This window comes from Megalobrama amblycephala, linkage group LG20, assembly GCF_018812025.1.
Source record: "Megalobrama amblycephala isolate DHTTF-2021 linkage group LG20, ASM1881202v1, whole genome shotgun sequence".
In the NCBI taxonomy this organism is placed as follows: domain Eukaryota; kingdom Metazoa; phylum Chordata; class Actinopteri; order Cypriniformes; family Xenocyprididae; genus Megalobrama; species Megalobrama amblycephala.
Genome location: NC_063063.1, coordinates 15,262,237 through 15,278,899, shown reverse-complemented (window position 1 = coordinate 15,278,899; position 16,663 = coordinate 15,262,237). Strand labels below are relative to the sequence as shown.

Below are 16,663 nucleotides of genomic sequence, written 5' to 3'. Positions count from 1 at the left end.
AAATATGAAGGTAAGGAAGTATAATTAAGCTTAAAATCAAAGAAATTCAAATAAACGAAAATAAAATAATACTAGAAAAGAATAGCAAAGACAAACTGATTGTTGGCTTGAAAAATTGATTCTTTGAAAGTTTTGAAAAAAGTTTAAAAAGATTTGAAGTTTGAAGGTTTATAGGCCTTACAGTGCTAGATAGATAGATAGATAGATAGATAGATAGATAGATAGATAGATAGACAGACAGACAGACAGACAGATAGATAGATAGAGAGATAGAGAGATAGATAGATAGATAGATAAAATTCAGAATTACTATTCAGCAAATTCCTTTTCCTTTCCCATTCTGATTGAAAATCCAGTTCAATTTCCTGTAGGCTGTGGCCAATTCACTTCAAATTCCAATTCATAATAAAAAAGGTTTTCACATAAGTGGCCATCTCTTTTCGGGGAATGTTTAATTTGTGTTATTGTCCAGTATTCTCTTGCTTGACTGTGGTCAGATAAAACTCTCTCCTCCAATCCAGTGATAAAGGACTGAAGCTCGTCGCTCCGTTTATCTGCCACTGCATCTATCTGTCTCACTCACAGCAGGGACATGGACTGTGCGCAACTACCGCAAAGCCAAAGAGAGACACTGACAGCTCCGACCGTGGTCTGGAGGTCATATTTCCATTGCCCCTGTTCTTCGCCTTTATTCTCCCACATCAAAAGGGTCAGAGCTGCACTGCAATTACGCTTTGAGGCATGAGAGGTTATTCTGATACCTTAAATGATCATCATAAACTATTTTCTAACAGGATGCTGCATCCTTGATCTGATCAGATTTGAACCTGTCGCTTAGATTGCAGGTTCCATAGACGTTTAGCATGTTCTGCGTTCCCGACATCGGGAATAAAGATCTGCTTTCCATCAGCTGCATTGTGCCTAGATCAGCAGCTCGATTCTGCATTCTTGAAGAGTGACAGACGTGGATCTGCTTGCCAGGATCGTAATTTACGAGCGGAGGCGAGGAATGGTCTGCGGTCGGCATCTCAACAACACCGAAACCACGTTTCCCAGGTCAAGGCCATAAGGCCACGACGCAACGGACTGGCTGGAAATGAACTCACGATTAGAATCTCAAGGACTCAAACCCCAGAGTGCACCGCCATGGTGCGAAACCAGGACAAAAGCCAGAGATGCTTGACATAGCTTCAGCACAAACAAGGCTGTTCCCTCCAAGTGTAGCCATTGTGTTTCGGAGGAAGTCTTGATTCTCGTATCAATCGCACTTAATGAATTTACTGAAGTGGGCCCTAGAGCATGGAAATGAAATGCACTAACAGATCAATGGGAATAAAGAGACTCGCCCGGAGCTTTGACCTCTGGGTCAGGAGTCTCTCATCCTCCCTCATTAAGTCATGTTTGTGGACACTCCTGCTTTTTATTAGGGCTAGGATAATACATCTCCCTACACACCCACAAAGTAGCCCCTGTAATCTTGGAAAAGACACCCTTTTGGCTTCCTGTGAGTGGACAGAAGATTCAAGCTATCACAAACGTCACGAGCCAGCGAGTTAAAACAGGAGCACCGTGTACGTTACACCATTAAGGTGCGCTCTCATTTACCGACGTTCATGCATTTTCGCAGGCGAAATCCATTTCAGTAGGAATCTTTGCAATTAGGAAATATTTGCCCACACAGATTTTGCAACTGGTTCAAGTTGGTCACATGGAATAGCGGAAAGATTCTTGGTTTGAAAAGGACACTCTGAGTTCTGCTTCATTCATCACTACAGTATCGACAGTGGACAACGGATCTTTTTGCCCACTAAATATCATAGAAAGTTCGCTTACGTGTTAACGTTAGCATTAATCCGTATGTGTTTGCTAGCAGCATGCACAGGGAATGCAGAGACATACACAGAGGACCCCTGTGGTGCGGGTTTCTAAGGCGACCCGAAAACGGCCGTAACCAGGTCCGGCTCTTTCTCAGGCTTTCCTCAAAGAGGGACATGTGCAGACCCCCACTATCCCTCGCACACACACACTCAATCTGGACGGTGTGGCCGGACACAGGCAAGCAATAAAACCTGGATTAGCGGAGTGTTCACACATAACACTAGAGCGAGAAAGTTTCTTAACACGCCCAAGCCCACCCTCTCCTCACACACGTCTCTCCTCTCTTTCATTCCCTCCATCTCTCCTTCTTTTGTGTCTGCGTCTCTCCTCCCTCCTCTTCCTTTGCCCCTTTCTCTTCAGAATTTCATTGTTTGTTATTACCATGTTAGAGATAAAGGAGGTCTGAGGAATTAGCTTGTTCTTACAGTTGCAGAGAAAATCCGCTTAAGTCCGCAACCCCCAAATTTGCGGTACCCAGAAGCCCCTGCTCTCGGGATTTAACTAGAATGCGTATCTTTGTGGTGGGGGGAAAAAATCATTTTGTAAGGTGCCAACGGGGCTGAGATGGAGCAGTCCGACCCGTCTCCGGGCCCCCATCCCTGCATCATGTCCTGGAAATGGGTGCATTTGTATAATATCACTGCTTTTGTCCCTACTTTGTAAGCTGGGGACAAAGCCCAGACACTCCTTCACCCCTCCCCGCTTACCCCCCCCCCCCCAAACAAACCTTTTTCATTAGAGCAGCAAACACTTTCCCCTTCAATAGCCCTGATACTACACATCATCCCCAGCATCTCCGCAGGACCCGAGCGCTTTAAAGCGCCTCTCTTCTCTCAGGACACAGAGCTTGCTTAATTAAACCACACTTAAGCCGGACAAAAGGCTTCGTGCAGGTCTGGGCGAGCCCGCCGAGAGTATTCATGGCCGTCGTAAAGCGAAAGCCGCGCGAGAGAGAGCTATATGCCAGATACTTTGTTCACACAAGATGAAGAGTCAACAGCCACCCCCACGCCATTTCTCTCCTAATAACCACCTTTAGAAAGGCTCCGTCCCTACACAATGCTTCTCCGCTCCCCTCCTCTCGCTCTCAATCACCCTCCAGGACAATGCCTAAAGCTCCGCAGCCCCCCAGGACCCTCGGCCCCACAACAGACACTTCTTTTATTGAAATTCTTTGGTGTTCTAATCCTCAGCTTCCTCTATAGGACAATAATGGAGTGTCAGTACTTTAGCTTTTTCCAGTGTGGCTATCATTAGACCGGCTTGGGTCACAAGCCCTCTCTTCCTCCTATCTCAGGTTTGAAATTATTTTTGACTTAGGGTTACTGAAGCTTGAAAATGAATACATTACCAGGGCATATTGCATATTTCGGGGTACTGTTATCCTTGCAAAGCATGTCGTCTGGCACGCATTCTTAAGCAAATATCAAATCAGACGTGAGAGGCGTAGATTGTATTTATTTTAAGAGTGCAACAGTCCAAACCTCAGGCCTCAGATGAAGATATTAGAGTTTTGAATGAATGGATTTTTTTTTTTTTTTTTTAAAAAGGAAAAAGTTGTGGAAATAATGTCACTCGTTCTGTATGTGTTAAATATGACATTTGGGGATTGAAGGTTTGTCTGTGTCAGTCTAAAAAAGTTCTGTCAAGTTTTCACAGGATTCAAATCTCAAACCTCAGATTGGAAAGATTCTTACCAAGGTTTCATTTTCAAGGGTTGAAAATGAAAATTCTGAGGTTTGTTCGCTTGTCATGCAAGTAGGACTGACTTCCGTGTTTACAATATTCATTGTGGTCTGTGCATGTGTGCTGATCAGTTTTTTTTTTTTTTTTTTTTGTGAAAATCTGTTCATCATATAACATTTGTGTCTCTTCAGAAGACTTGGATTAAACTGCTCTATTCATATGGATTACTTTCATGTCTTTATGAACTTTTTGAAGCATCAAGGTTTTGGTGGAATGGATGGAAGGACATAAAGGAAGATAAACAAAAGTCTTACAGGTTTGGAATGACATAAGTGTGAGCAAATTATGGAATTTTCATTTTTTGGTAACTGTCCTAAGGGCTATTTCACCTAACAATTAAGATTTTGTCATCATTTACTCACTTTCATAAAGCAAAATAAAAGCACCATAAAAGTAGTCCATATGATTTGTGTCTTATACTCCTTCTTCTGAAGCCATACAATAGTTTTGTGAGGAAGAATCAGAAATGTTTCATCTCCTCTTATTAGTCTATATATAGAGGAAACAGGTTTCAAACAACATGAGGGAAATTGACATGAGAGAGTAATTGGTGCTAGAATTTCAATCAAAGTCCATGGTGACAGTACAGATGAATCTTTTTTTCAACTGACCACCCCAGCCTGTTCAACGCTTAATAATTAATCAGTACAAAATATACAAGGTTCATATATTTGTTAGTAACACAGAGAGAAAAACAAAGATGTCTTCATTTCTTCTAAAGCAATAAAAAATGATGTTCTAGAATATGAATAATCATTATAAAGTCAAATCACATTTGTTTATATAGCGCTTCATAATACAGATTGTTTCAAAACAGCTTAACAGTAAAAAAAAAAAAAAAAAAAATAAGGCAAGGTTCAGGTCACATGATTCAGTAAAGGTGAGTAAAAAGAGTATAAATGATGAGTATACAATAAAAAAGGTAAGGTTCTGGTCACATGACTCAGTAAAGGCGAGTAAAAAGAGTATAAATGATGAGTATACAATAAAAAAGGTAAGGTTCTGGTCACATGATTCAGTAAAGGTGAGTAAAAAGAATATAAATGATGAGTATACAATAAAAAGTCAAGGTTGTGGTCACATGACTTAGTATACATTTATAATCATCACCTTTTCAGTATAATCTTTTTACATTTATATTCACTCCTTTTAGTCATGTGACCAGACCCTTACCTTTTTTATTGTATACTCATCATTTATACTCTTTTTACTCACCTTTACTGAATCATGTGACCTGAACCTTGCCTTTTTTTTTTTTTTTTTTTTTTTTTACTGTTAAGCTGTTTTGAAACAATCTGTATTATGAAGCGCTATATAAACAAATGTGATTTGACTTTATAATGATTATTAATATTCTAGAACATCATTTTTTATTGCTTTAGAAGAAATGAAGACATCTTTGTTGCTTTTACTTGCCTTCACTGAGTCATGTGACCAGAACCTTGACTTTTTTTATTGTGTACTAATCATTTATACTATTTTTACTTGCCTTCACTGAGTCATGTGACCAGAACCTTTCCTTTTTATTGTATACTCATAATTTATACTCCCTTTACTGGCCTTTACTAAGTCATGTGACCAGAACCTTGACTTTTTATTGTAAAGGCAAGTAAAAAGAGTATAAATGATGAGAATACAATATCTTTTCAAGCAATTCATAAACATCGACAATGTGTTGATACTGACATCTTCTGGTTACATGCGGTGTCACACTTTTTTCTCATATTTTTTTCTTTTATAAAATATTGTTCAAATTCTTATGTATTTTCAGACTGGAGACCAAATTGACTAACTTCTCTGATTTTATTAGCATTAGAGGTTTCTTTAGCATTGGTTGTGTCAGAATTACAATAATTTGAGACTTCTGTGCTCCTTAAATCATCAAATCTTGTTATTTATTTGGGTGGAATAAGTGGAATCAGTATGCTAACATGTATTTTAAAGCTGGAATCGGTTGGGATTGGCCTGAAATATGTGAGGCATGCTGCTGGAGAATGTTCCAAATTCTAGTTAAAAACCTCTGGGGCAAATATGAGTACATTTGTAAGAACATGCATGAACCGTCAGCGAAACTTTCATCTAGTATAAATTCCCTTAGCTGTTGTCTTCTGTAAGATGAACAGTAGTAATTATGGAAGCTCTTAAAATGAAATAACTTCATGCCTCTATACACTTTATGATTTTCATGCTTATAGACTCATCAAAAACCTCAATGTAACATCTGTTGAAAGAATAAGTATTTATAAAAAAAATTGTAATTTGATAAAGCCACAGTTTAGTCTCTGTTGACTGTCATAATGGCAATTTGATCTGCAGCCAGTGATTTACTCTGCATAGTCATCATTTAAAGGTTAATTAATGTCACAAGTTTTGGCCCTCGGGGGACAGAAAGACACAATGCTGCTGCAACTCTATAGGAGACTAAACGTAATCTTGTCTTTAAAGGTAGCCTGCTTCCAACAGCTGAAGGAATCGCATCACGTTGGGAAACATAAATCTTCGGGCCTAAGGGTTGCATTGTTAAAGAATATCAGAGTAGCATGTTCTGTGCTCCTAGATATAATTTAACAGCTTTTAAAATGTAGTAGCTCCTCGCCAAGAGCATTGTAAGAGCGAGAGAGGGAAGACCACAGCGCTTTGAAGTTGTGTGCGTTTGTTACGGTTTAATCATCAGTGAAGACGCTCCCACGTCATTCAGACACATGGCTCACGTTTCATTTCCTACAGGGCAAAATGACAAAGCTTGTGTAGCAGAGCTTTACATTTCACAGTAAAGGAACATCTTTGGCCCAGAGACTAAATAATCTTGCTTAGAAGCCTATTAGAGGCCTTACAGCCTATTAGTGGCTTTATAGCATTTGTTGAAGCATTAGCTTCACATTATGCAACATGTAGATGGAAAGGACATATCATACTGAGATGTACAATACTGCAGGAATATAGCAATCATGAGATGACTACATACCTGGTAGTAATTCTTCAAATATAGCAATTTAAGTAAGTTTTAGGTTATATATGATTGTAGAACATCCTCTGTTTTAGGTGAACATATTTGGTTGAGGTATGGTAAAGCTTCAGAATAACATTATCTTAATAAACCATAAACCAGTGCTTCCTGAACTATGTACACTTTTTTCCTAGTAAACTTGACTGTTAAACACTTTTCATACTCTCACTAGTTTATTTATTTTGTCCATTAACAATGGGCAAATGCATTAGAGATTTTTTTTGTCATGTTTATGAAAAGTAAATTACATTTCCACCACAATGTAATTTTTATTTTTTAATATCCTGTGGTGTCAATGTCAGTGATGGAAATGACATTATAAACTTTTTTGGAACTATCTAGACTATTTTGTCTTGCTGTGACTATTTTCACAGCTAACATTGTATGTATTCTAAGTACATATAATAAAATTATATATCTGAACAAACTGCATAATTTTACAAAATTAGAGTTTAATCAGAAATTATACACAACAATAAAAATATTCTGTTTACAAGTGATATTTACTTTGATTTTTTTCATGTATTTTTTACATCATACATATATATATTTATTTCACTTGTAAACAGAATATTTTTATTGTGTATTATTTCTGATTAAACTCTAATTTTGTAAAATTATGCAGTGTGTTCAATAATATTATTTATGTATTTAGAATAAATACAATAATACTAATATATATATATATATATATATATATATATATATATATACAATACATAATTTTACAAAATCAGAAATAATACACAATAAAAATATTCTGTTTACAAGTGATATTTACTTTAAATATGTAATTGTCACATAATACTATATATATATATATATATATATATATATATATATATATATATATATATATGTATATATATAATGTTTTATTAAAGGACATAATGGACATATATATATATATATATATATATATATATATATATATATATATATATATATATACTGTATATATATATATATACTATATATATATATATATATATATATATATATATATATATATATATAATGTTATATTAAAGTTTATATTCATTTCACTCTTTGTTTGGCTAATTATTGATAATTTATGTTTTTTAGTGAAAATTAATAGTATGATTTTCTTGGACAAGGAGCAAACTCTACATGAAGGACATTAAAATAGCAAAATAAATATATAAATAAATAAACAACAACAACAACAACAACAAAACAACTATAAAAGGTTTTGAGGGCAGTTTCTATGTGAACTTAATATAACAAAAAGAAAGAAAAGAGTTCAGAAAGAACAAATCTATTAATTTTAATAAATAAATAAATCAGTGCCAGAAGAATTAGGAAACACCCATGATATTAAATTGTTCAGTGCAGTGGAAACATAACAAGACATAACAAGTATAAGAATTACCTAAGACAATTAATCTTAAATAGTTCAATAACACAGTAGTATGATGTACTTAAGGGATAGTTCAGCAAAATGAAAATCCTGTCACCATTAACACATGAATTCATGTTGATCCAATCCAATATGTCTTTCTTTCTTCTACTAAACACAGAAGGAAGAATGTTAGGGACTGACGGCATGTCTTCTTTTTCTGTTGTTGCATTTTTTCCCTCATATCATGAAAATGAAGTGTTGTTGACTGCGTCTGTCAGACCCTAACGTTGTTTTTTTGTTCCACAGAAGAAAATAAGTAATACAGTTTTGAAACAACACGAGGGAGGGTTTAGGTGAACTACCCCTTTAAAACAGTAAACGCATTGCAACTTTCATAACGGGATACAAAGTATCCATTGTGAAATCCTGTCACATTTGAACTAGTTATTACAAAACCTGTTATGAACTTGTTATTATAAAACAGCCATTAGCGACTACTACATTATGTATAATATTTCGTTTAAATAAACTACTATACCCATAAATCTCTGTATTTTTGCATAATCGCCTAATCTCTCTTCACTAGCACTTTCTATGACGTTAAAGGGGCGTGCGCCTTTTCAGCAAATTATCAACGCATCGAACGCTGATTGGGCAACATCTTCCACGTGACTCACACCATCCAATCGGCGCGTATAACGATGAATACATTTCCATCTTTCTAAAGGTAAATTCTGAAAAATGATGACGTGAAACCATGAAGTCTTGCTGTGTTGTCATCTGTTTGCACAGGAACAAAGTGCTTCAAAGCAAACATAATGAAATAAACAGACGAATCAAGTTTCGTGTGCGCAAAACAGCAAGGCTACATTGCATAAAGGCTCCAGAAAGGAAGATATCCTGATAACGTTTACGAAACGAGCAAAATAGGGCTGTTATAATTTTCGAAAGGACTTATTGTGAAGTTTCTTCGTGATTCGTGAAGACTCTCGTGAAATATTGTAATGTAAGTGACCAGTGCTTTGTCCTACTTATCATTTTAAATAACAACAATAATTGAACAGTTTCAGAAGTTGCTTTTCCACACTCTTTATATTCATTGTGGTTGTTACATATTGTTTTATGACTCTTATAGTCTATGAATCCAAATGTCAGTGAACTAAATGTAATTTTAAACACACATGTGCATTTACACTTGCTTCTTGTCTGTGACAGTAAGTGCGCAATAGTTCTGAGTGTCCCTCTACCGCGCGAGGATGAATGTGGGCACGGCGCACAGTGAGGTGAATCCAAACACGCGAGTGATGAACAGCAGGGGTATATGGCTTTCATATGTGCTTGGCATCGGCCTCCTACACATCATATTGCTCAGCATACCCTTCGTCAGCGTGCCTGTGGTCTGGACCCTCACAAACCTCATCCATAACATGGTAAGTGCTGCTGAATGACATGTGCAAAGTTCATCTACTGCTGTCACATAGAGCACTGCTATAAGATTTTAGGTCAGTGTTTGCTTTGCCAAATCAAGTGGTGATCCAACACAGTACCAAAATTGTCTTTAAATCAAACACTGAAATGTTTATAATATACCATGAACTTTATAGGCTCAACAATATGCAAAATTATCAACATGACATATTGACTGAAGGGAACATTTGTATGGTTTCATGCTTTTGGCAGGCAATTTATTGCAGAGAACAAATTGTGCCCAAACCATGTTTATCCTCACTGCAAGTGAACCTATTTTTTGTAGTTTTTATAGTATTTAATATAGTCTACAGTATGTTGTATTAAAAGGTTAGTTCACCCAAAAATGAAAATAATGTTATTTATTAATCACTCTCATGTGTTATCCACAGACCTTCGTTCATCTTCGGAACACAAATTAAGATATTTTTGTTAAAAATCCTCTGGCTCAGTGAGGCCTGCATAGGGAGCAATGACATTTCCTCTCTCAAGATCCATAAAGGTACTAAAAACATATTTAAATCAGTTCATGTGAGTACAGTGGTTCAGTATTAATATTATAAAGCGACAAGCATATTTTTGGTCTGCCAAAAAAATAAAATAACGACTTGTATAGTGATGGCCGATTTCAAAACACTGCTTCATTAAGCTTCGAAGCGTTATGAATCTTTTGTGTCGAATCATGATTCGGTTTGCGTGTCAAACCACCAAACTGCTGAAATCACGTGACTTTGGCACTCTGAACAGCTGATTCGACACAAAAGATTCATAACGCTCCGAAGCTTCATGAAGCGGTGCGTCCCAGTTCGCGTACTTATGCACTATTCTATGACGTTTTTAAGTATAAACAGTGCCAGTAGTGCATTCACACTAAAAGTACACTTTAAATACCCGGATGATGCACTAAATTAACGGAAAAAACGAAGTGTGGAATGTTGGACACTTCATGCACTGTCGCAGCTTTAATTACGTAGCGGAGGGGGAGGGGCTGTCAGACTCCGACGTTAAATGACAAAATAAATAACCTTATTCAAAATAACAATTCACACACTACATGGATGAGTACATAGTGCGTAAGTACATAGTGTATAAGTGCATAGTGTATAGTGCGTCATTTGGGACGCAACTAGTGTTTTGAAATCGGCCATCAGTGTCCACCTTATTCCAACGCCCCATGGCGCTTTGCGCAAATTATGGGTGTTACTTGCGTTTAGCTGTAAACAGCCAGTGAAAGGCTCGCTCTATGAATGCAATAATGCATTTTTTTTTTTTAAATCTGGGTACAATGAGATGACATTATTCTACTCACCCCTTCAACCAACGAACATTAAAAGGACATTTAAAAGTGTAAAAGCATCAGCAAGGTTGGCTACTTTCAACAGGCCATGAAAAATCGCGATTCTTTCCACAGCAATAACGGACGGGTTAAATATAACTATAGTGACATATATCTGTATTATGTAATATATGTTGCCTTAATAAAAAATGTTCATGAACTTCAGCATTGCGTGATACTATTTCAAAGTGATTTCCATCATTTTTACAGATAATAAACTGTATTTACCTGTGAAAACAAACCTGGAAAGAGACTTTGAGGAGAAAAACGAGAGATTCTTTGTTCATTCCAGTGAATTTTTAATGGGATATATCATAAATTATATCGGGAGAACAGACCACAAATGTGCAGTATATATTGTCCTTTTTCATACTATTACAGTGGAATGCAAAGGGAGAAAAGAAAATAATCACGAGGATAGAAAGCAGCGACTGAAAAGAGCTTGCCATAGATATTCTTGTTATAATGTTACGTTAAAATACCAAGCGTTATGTTATTCTCATTATGTCTGAAAATAAAACATGAAAGAAAAAACTGACAGCTCATTCAGTCAAAGTGACAGATAAGCTTTATTTAGGGCAACCTTATGATTTGAAACGTTTCGTTTCAGTCTTTTTGAATGGAAGTTCCCCAAACCAGAAGTGCAACCCATAACTCGAAACGCAGTAGGCTAGTCAGGAATAAGGTGGATATAAGTCTTTTTTTTTTTTTTTTTTTGGTGCACAAAAAATATTATCGTTGCTTTATAATATTAATATGAACCACTGTACTCACATGAACTGATTTAAATATGTTTTATTACATTAATGGATCTTGAGAGAAGAAACGTCATTACTGGCTATGCAGGCCTCACTGAACTATCGGATTTCAACAAAAATATCTTAATTTGCATTCTGAAGATTAACAAAGGTTTTACGGGTGTGGGACGGCATGAGGGTGAGTAATAAATGACATTATTTTCATTTTTGGGTGAACTAACCCTTTAAGGACATAACCTAGAATAATAATTAACAATTTTTACAACAGAAGTGATTCAATCAAAAACCAACTTTAGCTCGATAATACTTTTTTTCTTAGCGCTGCTGTAAATCCAAAACAATCTCTGTCAATTAATTTTCCAGTTGTCACTGTGAAGCTGCTTTGAAACAATATTTATTGTGAAAAGCGCTATATAAATGAAGATGACTTGACAACCTGTCAATTTACATATGCCAACAGACAAGTGTCAAAGTGACATTTGAATTTGTGCTGTGTATATCCAACAAAAGATATGGGATAGATATGGGAATGCTTCCCATATCTTTCCCAAAAGATATGGGAAGCATTTTTTCCCTCCCATTTACAAACTGATTTTACACTTTATTGTGCTCTCCTAAAGTCCCATTCACACTGCTCACGACAACTATAAAGTTTAATAATACTTCTTATTCTATGAGAATAGGGAAATCCACACCACAGCTGTAACAATACTGATTTCCTGCTGATGAACCATAAAAACATTGACAGCCAATTAGAATCGATCCCACTGTAAAGAGCTCAAGTATTTAAAGTGGCAGATGACATAACTAAATAATAAATAGAACCTTATCATACATTGATGTGAGCGCTAATATAGTTATTGTTATAGTTATCTTTATAATGATCGTTCTTGGTGTGAACTGGCCTTAGCCACACTATAAACACTTCTATAGCATTGTAATTTCCTGCTATCAGTATAGCAGATCTGCAACCCATTTAGTATTAGTTTCATAGTGTAAATGTACTCTTGCACAGATGCTTTCTTAAGAAGCAGAGGCTTAAAATAATCATTTGTTTTGTGACAGTCCCCAGCTGCAGGATCTCTAAAACGGCAACATTTTTTCTTGCTGAATTTTGGCCTGTTCAGTTGCTGACTCCAGGTTCTGTAATTTCAGCCAATGGTGGACTTACAGAGCCATCCTGTATCACCTTTCTTAGTTGTCCTGCTCCCAGAAAAGATCAGCTCTTGCTGTTGTTCTAAGAGTTTCACAACATCTGCTGATAGAGCTTTGAAGAATTGTACCAAAGGTCATGATGTTCTGTGACTGTCTTTCTGCTGTAGTGCATGTATATCTTCCTACACACGGTAAAAGGAACGCCGTTTGAGACTCCGGACCAAGGCAAGGCCCGGCTGCTGACCCACTGGGAACAGATGGACTACGGGGTCCAGTTCACCGCCTCTCGAAAGTTTCTCACCATCACCCCTATTATACTGTAAGAGTGTTTGCTTTTACTCAGTGCTGTTAGGAGCTTCATTTTGTCCGTCACGCTAATTTGTCTTTTTTGGTTGTGTTCTGCACACAAACTGTGGAGGCTTTCACAGCTTGCACTGCATGACCATGAGCAAGAGGCAGTGATGCTGACTTCCTGTGGTGTCTGCTGGCAAAGAGAGCTGGATTTAGAAACATTTAGTCAGTCAGATCATTTGCTCTACTGTTTTCTCTCTTGTGTCTTCTCCTCTCCTATTGCAGGGGTGTATTTGTTGTGAGGAATAAGGAGGTTGCTAGTCTGGTGTAGCTGGTGTTTAGGTTAGTCTTCCTGTCTGACCAGCAGAAAAGTACTTAAAACGCCTCTAAAAGTAGCCAACAGACGAGCCTGACCAGTCTGAGAGAGCAGCTAAGATCGGCAAACCAGGTTTAAGATGTTGTTTTCATTATATCCCGTGGGAATTGGATGGTGAAAAGTGGATGTTACATAGTAGCAGTGTTATTTTAGTATTATTTATATATTATAAATAATATAGAGTATATATAGTAATTTCTATTTAGCTTCAATTTATTTTATTTTAGTTTTAGCAACTTAAGCTTATTTCAGTTAGTTGCCAGGACAAGGTTAAGTTTAAGTTTTTCATCTAATATTTAATTTTTATTATATTTCAACATTATTTCAATTAAAAAAATATTTCAACAAAAAATATTTTTAATAGTTTTAGTTAACCATAACAGCAACACTGTATAGTATAAGATTTGCTAAAACAGAGCCAGGATAAACATTATATTATATTATATTATATTATATTATATTATATTATATTATATTATATTATTAATTCGTGTTTTCAATCAATTAAAAAAAAAAAAAACTAATACATTGCACATTTTTCTGTTAGGCCTATTAAAACATGATTATATTGTAATAATTTCACATTGAATCTACAAAATAGAGAGTAGAAAGGCTATGTAGAAACAACATAAAGATGATACATTTTAAATATTTATTAATTAGCATCTTTTTACTAAGCACTATGAATGAAGGCCTGATACCAATATTGATACTGATGTTTCTATTTAATGGGTTTCCCCCCCTCAATTTAAGCCATTAATTATAGCCATTCAACATTACAGTAGAATTTACTAGTCTTTAAAAAAATAACAACTTTTTTTTTAAGTGAACATAAACAATCTTCACATAAACACATTAGCTGATTTGAAACAATCTGCATTGTAAAAAGTGCTATATAAATAAAGGTGACAAACAAATTGTAATAAATATCACATTTAGCTGTGCCTTTAATATATCAGATCTCAAAGTTTTTTCTACTAGTCCAGTTGGGCTGGTTCAGATTTGCACCTGCCCTGCTAAAATGCACAAAAAAGTTATTGTTTTCATTGTTTTTGACCCATGTAACCTTGTAAAGAGCACTTTAAGATTTTAAGGTCAACAGGTCAAATGAAACACTGCACAGTCTTCACTGCATAAATTATAAATTGAATATAGATTAATCCTTATTAAAGCTACAAAAGTTATTCAGTCAAGAGCAGTGAGTGATTTCTATTTGTTTCTTGTTCTTTGATTAACATTAATGACAAATAGCAGCAGGTTTATTAGGCTGCTGTCTCTTTAAGACCTGACACTCATGACATGGATCTGACGTTATATTCTCAACTCTTTACATTCATTTAACACTTTTTTTTAACTAATTTAAGACTTACGAGCTTATGAGGATACTCTACAAAACAGGAACTTTGACATAATTTTGTGTGTTTTTGTCAGTTTAAGGTCGAAACAGAACTCAATGCGGCACCGGCGCGCTGTCTGAAGTTGCATTCTGTGCGCGCGTTTCGGGTGTTTGGCCGCTTTAAAGACAGTGTGCTAGTACAGATTTAAGTTCTTTTTTTTTGCGTCTTATTGCTTTAATGGAACTTGAATGAATGATAGTGTGATCATACACTGTAGTGCAGCCAAAGGATGACAAAAAAAAGGAAAAAAGAAGGATGCTGCGTTAATTGCATTAAATTGCGTTTTTTCTTTAGAGTAACATGCACTATTGTTCACAGTATTACTATTCATTAAGAAGATAAATATGTCAGTTTTGATTTTAAATCATCTTTTTATAGATGTGTGAACAGCATTCTGTTACAGCATGAAGAAACCACATCCTGTGTTCCCATTAGATGCAGGGTTGTGCTGTGCTTGCTTGAGCAACTTCTGTAGCCTCTGCATCTGTGCATCTCATGTTGCTATTTGACATCTGACTTGATCTTGTCCTTGTCCTTCCCCTCTACAGGTATTTCCTGACCAGTTTCTATACAAAGTATGACAGGGTCCACTTCATCATCAACACCATTTCCCTGCTCACCGTGCTCATCCCCAAACTTCCTCAGTTCCACGGGGTCCGTCTCTTCGGAATTAATAAGTACTGATGAGGTTTTTTTCTTCAACGCAAGAGACACACAGGGTGCTCATTGACTTACTCTGTGAGAATAAAAAAGGGGGAAATTGAGGGCTTCTTCAGATGCTCTTCTGCTTTGCGGTCGAACTGGCCGAATTGTTTGCTACGACATCACTTTTATTGATGTTTTTTTGTATAACATTTGATGGATACAAATGCAATTGTTGAACCACCAGCAGAATGCAGCAGATGAGGGTCTCTGGAGATGTTAAGACCTCTGTTCTACTTTGTTGCCTAACAGCATAATGTACGTCATGTGGATCCACATGTTAGCTTTCAGTCACTTTAGCAGAAAAGCTGCGTTGATGCAATGAATCTGATGAGTCAAAATAATCTGGTTCATCATGTCTTAACTGTTTTGGGAGCCTGAGTCAGCATTTCCCAGTATGCAGTGCTGGGGAAAGAGAAGAAAGGTACTGTGTTTCTGAAGAAAGTGTACAAGGCTATTTTTAGCCCAGGTGCAAAAGACTGTCTTCAATCCCATGGTTGAACTTTGTTCTGATAAAACTTTTGCCAGCCCTTTATTTCAAAAGTTAAAACACGTTTTTAGATTTAAAACAAAACTAGTTTAATTTATATATGATATTTTAAACTGATTGCGCATATGTCGGTTGCAGTGATACATATCTAGTGTTTAACCAGAGCCCTAAAACCTTTCACTCTTTTATAACATGCACTTAATATTGAGTAATAAAATGAGTTGCATGGGAATTAAAACCCTCTAAGAGCTCTAGATGGGGAGCACAGATACAGGGAATATTGGATTGGATCCTTTTTTTGCCAAGAGAGAAACTTTAGTCTAGCTGTGCAAATGACCTTTGGATTGTAATCTGTTTTGTTGGACTTACAGTATCTCACAGAAGTGAGTACACCCATCACATTTTTGTAAATATTTTATTATATCTTTTCATGTGACAACACTGAAGTTGACACATTGCTATAATGTAAAATAGTGAATATACAGCTTGTATAACAGTGTAAATTTGCTGTCCCCTCAAAATAACTCAACACACAGCCATTAATGTCTAAACCGCTGGCCACAAAAGTGAGTACACTCCTAAGTGAAAATGTCCAAATTGGGCCCAAAGTGTCAATATTTTGTGTGGGACACCATTATTTTCTAGCTCTGCCTTAACCCTCTTGGGCATGGAGTTCACCAGAGCTTCACAGGTTGCC

General features: G+C 36.2%; 1 protein-coding gene across 2 annotated transcripts; it reads left to right on the top strand.

The window, feature by feature from the left end:
* The first annotated feature begins 8,652 nt into the window (after positions 1-8,652).
* ormdl3 (ORMDL sphingolipid biosynthesis regulator 3) lies at positions 8,653-16,447 on the top strand. Of its 2 annotated transcripts, none has more exons than XM_048171236.1 (4): positions 8,653-8,721; positions 9,210-9,424; positions 12,878-13,029; positions 15,323-16,447. In XM_048171236.1, exons 2-4 carry the CDS (start codon positions 9,251-9,253, stop codon positions 15,456-15,458), a joined length of 462 nt encoding a protein of 153 aa, XP_048027193.1. In that variant the 5' UTR covers positions 8,653-8,721; positions 9,210-9,250; the 3' UTR covers positions 15,459-16,447. The 2 variants fall into 2 exon arrangements, with proteins under 2 accessions (XP_048027193.1, XP_048027192.1); XM_048171235.1 differs by lacking the exon at positions 8,653-8,721 and adding an exon at positions 8,728-9,000.
* The last annotated feature ends 216 nt before the right edge of the window (positions 16,448-16,663 follow it).

Coding starts and splice junctions, on each gene's coding strand:
- ormdl3 (XM_048171236.1), top strand. CDS start 9,251: ATGAATGTGGGCACGGCGCACAGTGAGGTGAATCCAAACACGCGAGTG. Junction 9,425..12,877: donor CAAACCTCATCCATAACATG/GTAAGTGCTGCT, acceptor TTTCTGCTGTAG/TGCATGTATATCTTCCTACA. Junction 13,030..15,322: donor ACCATCACCCCTATTATACT/GTAAGAGTGTTT, acceptor TCCCCTCTACAG/GTATTTCCTGACCAGTTTCT.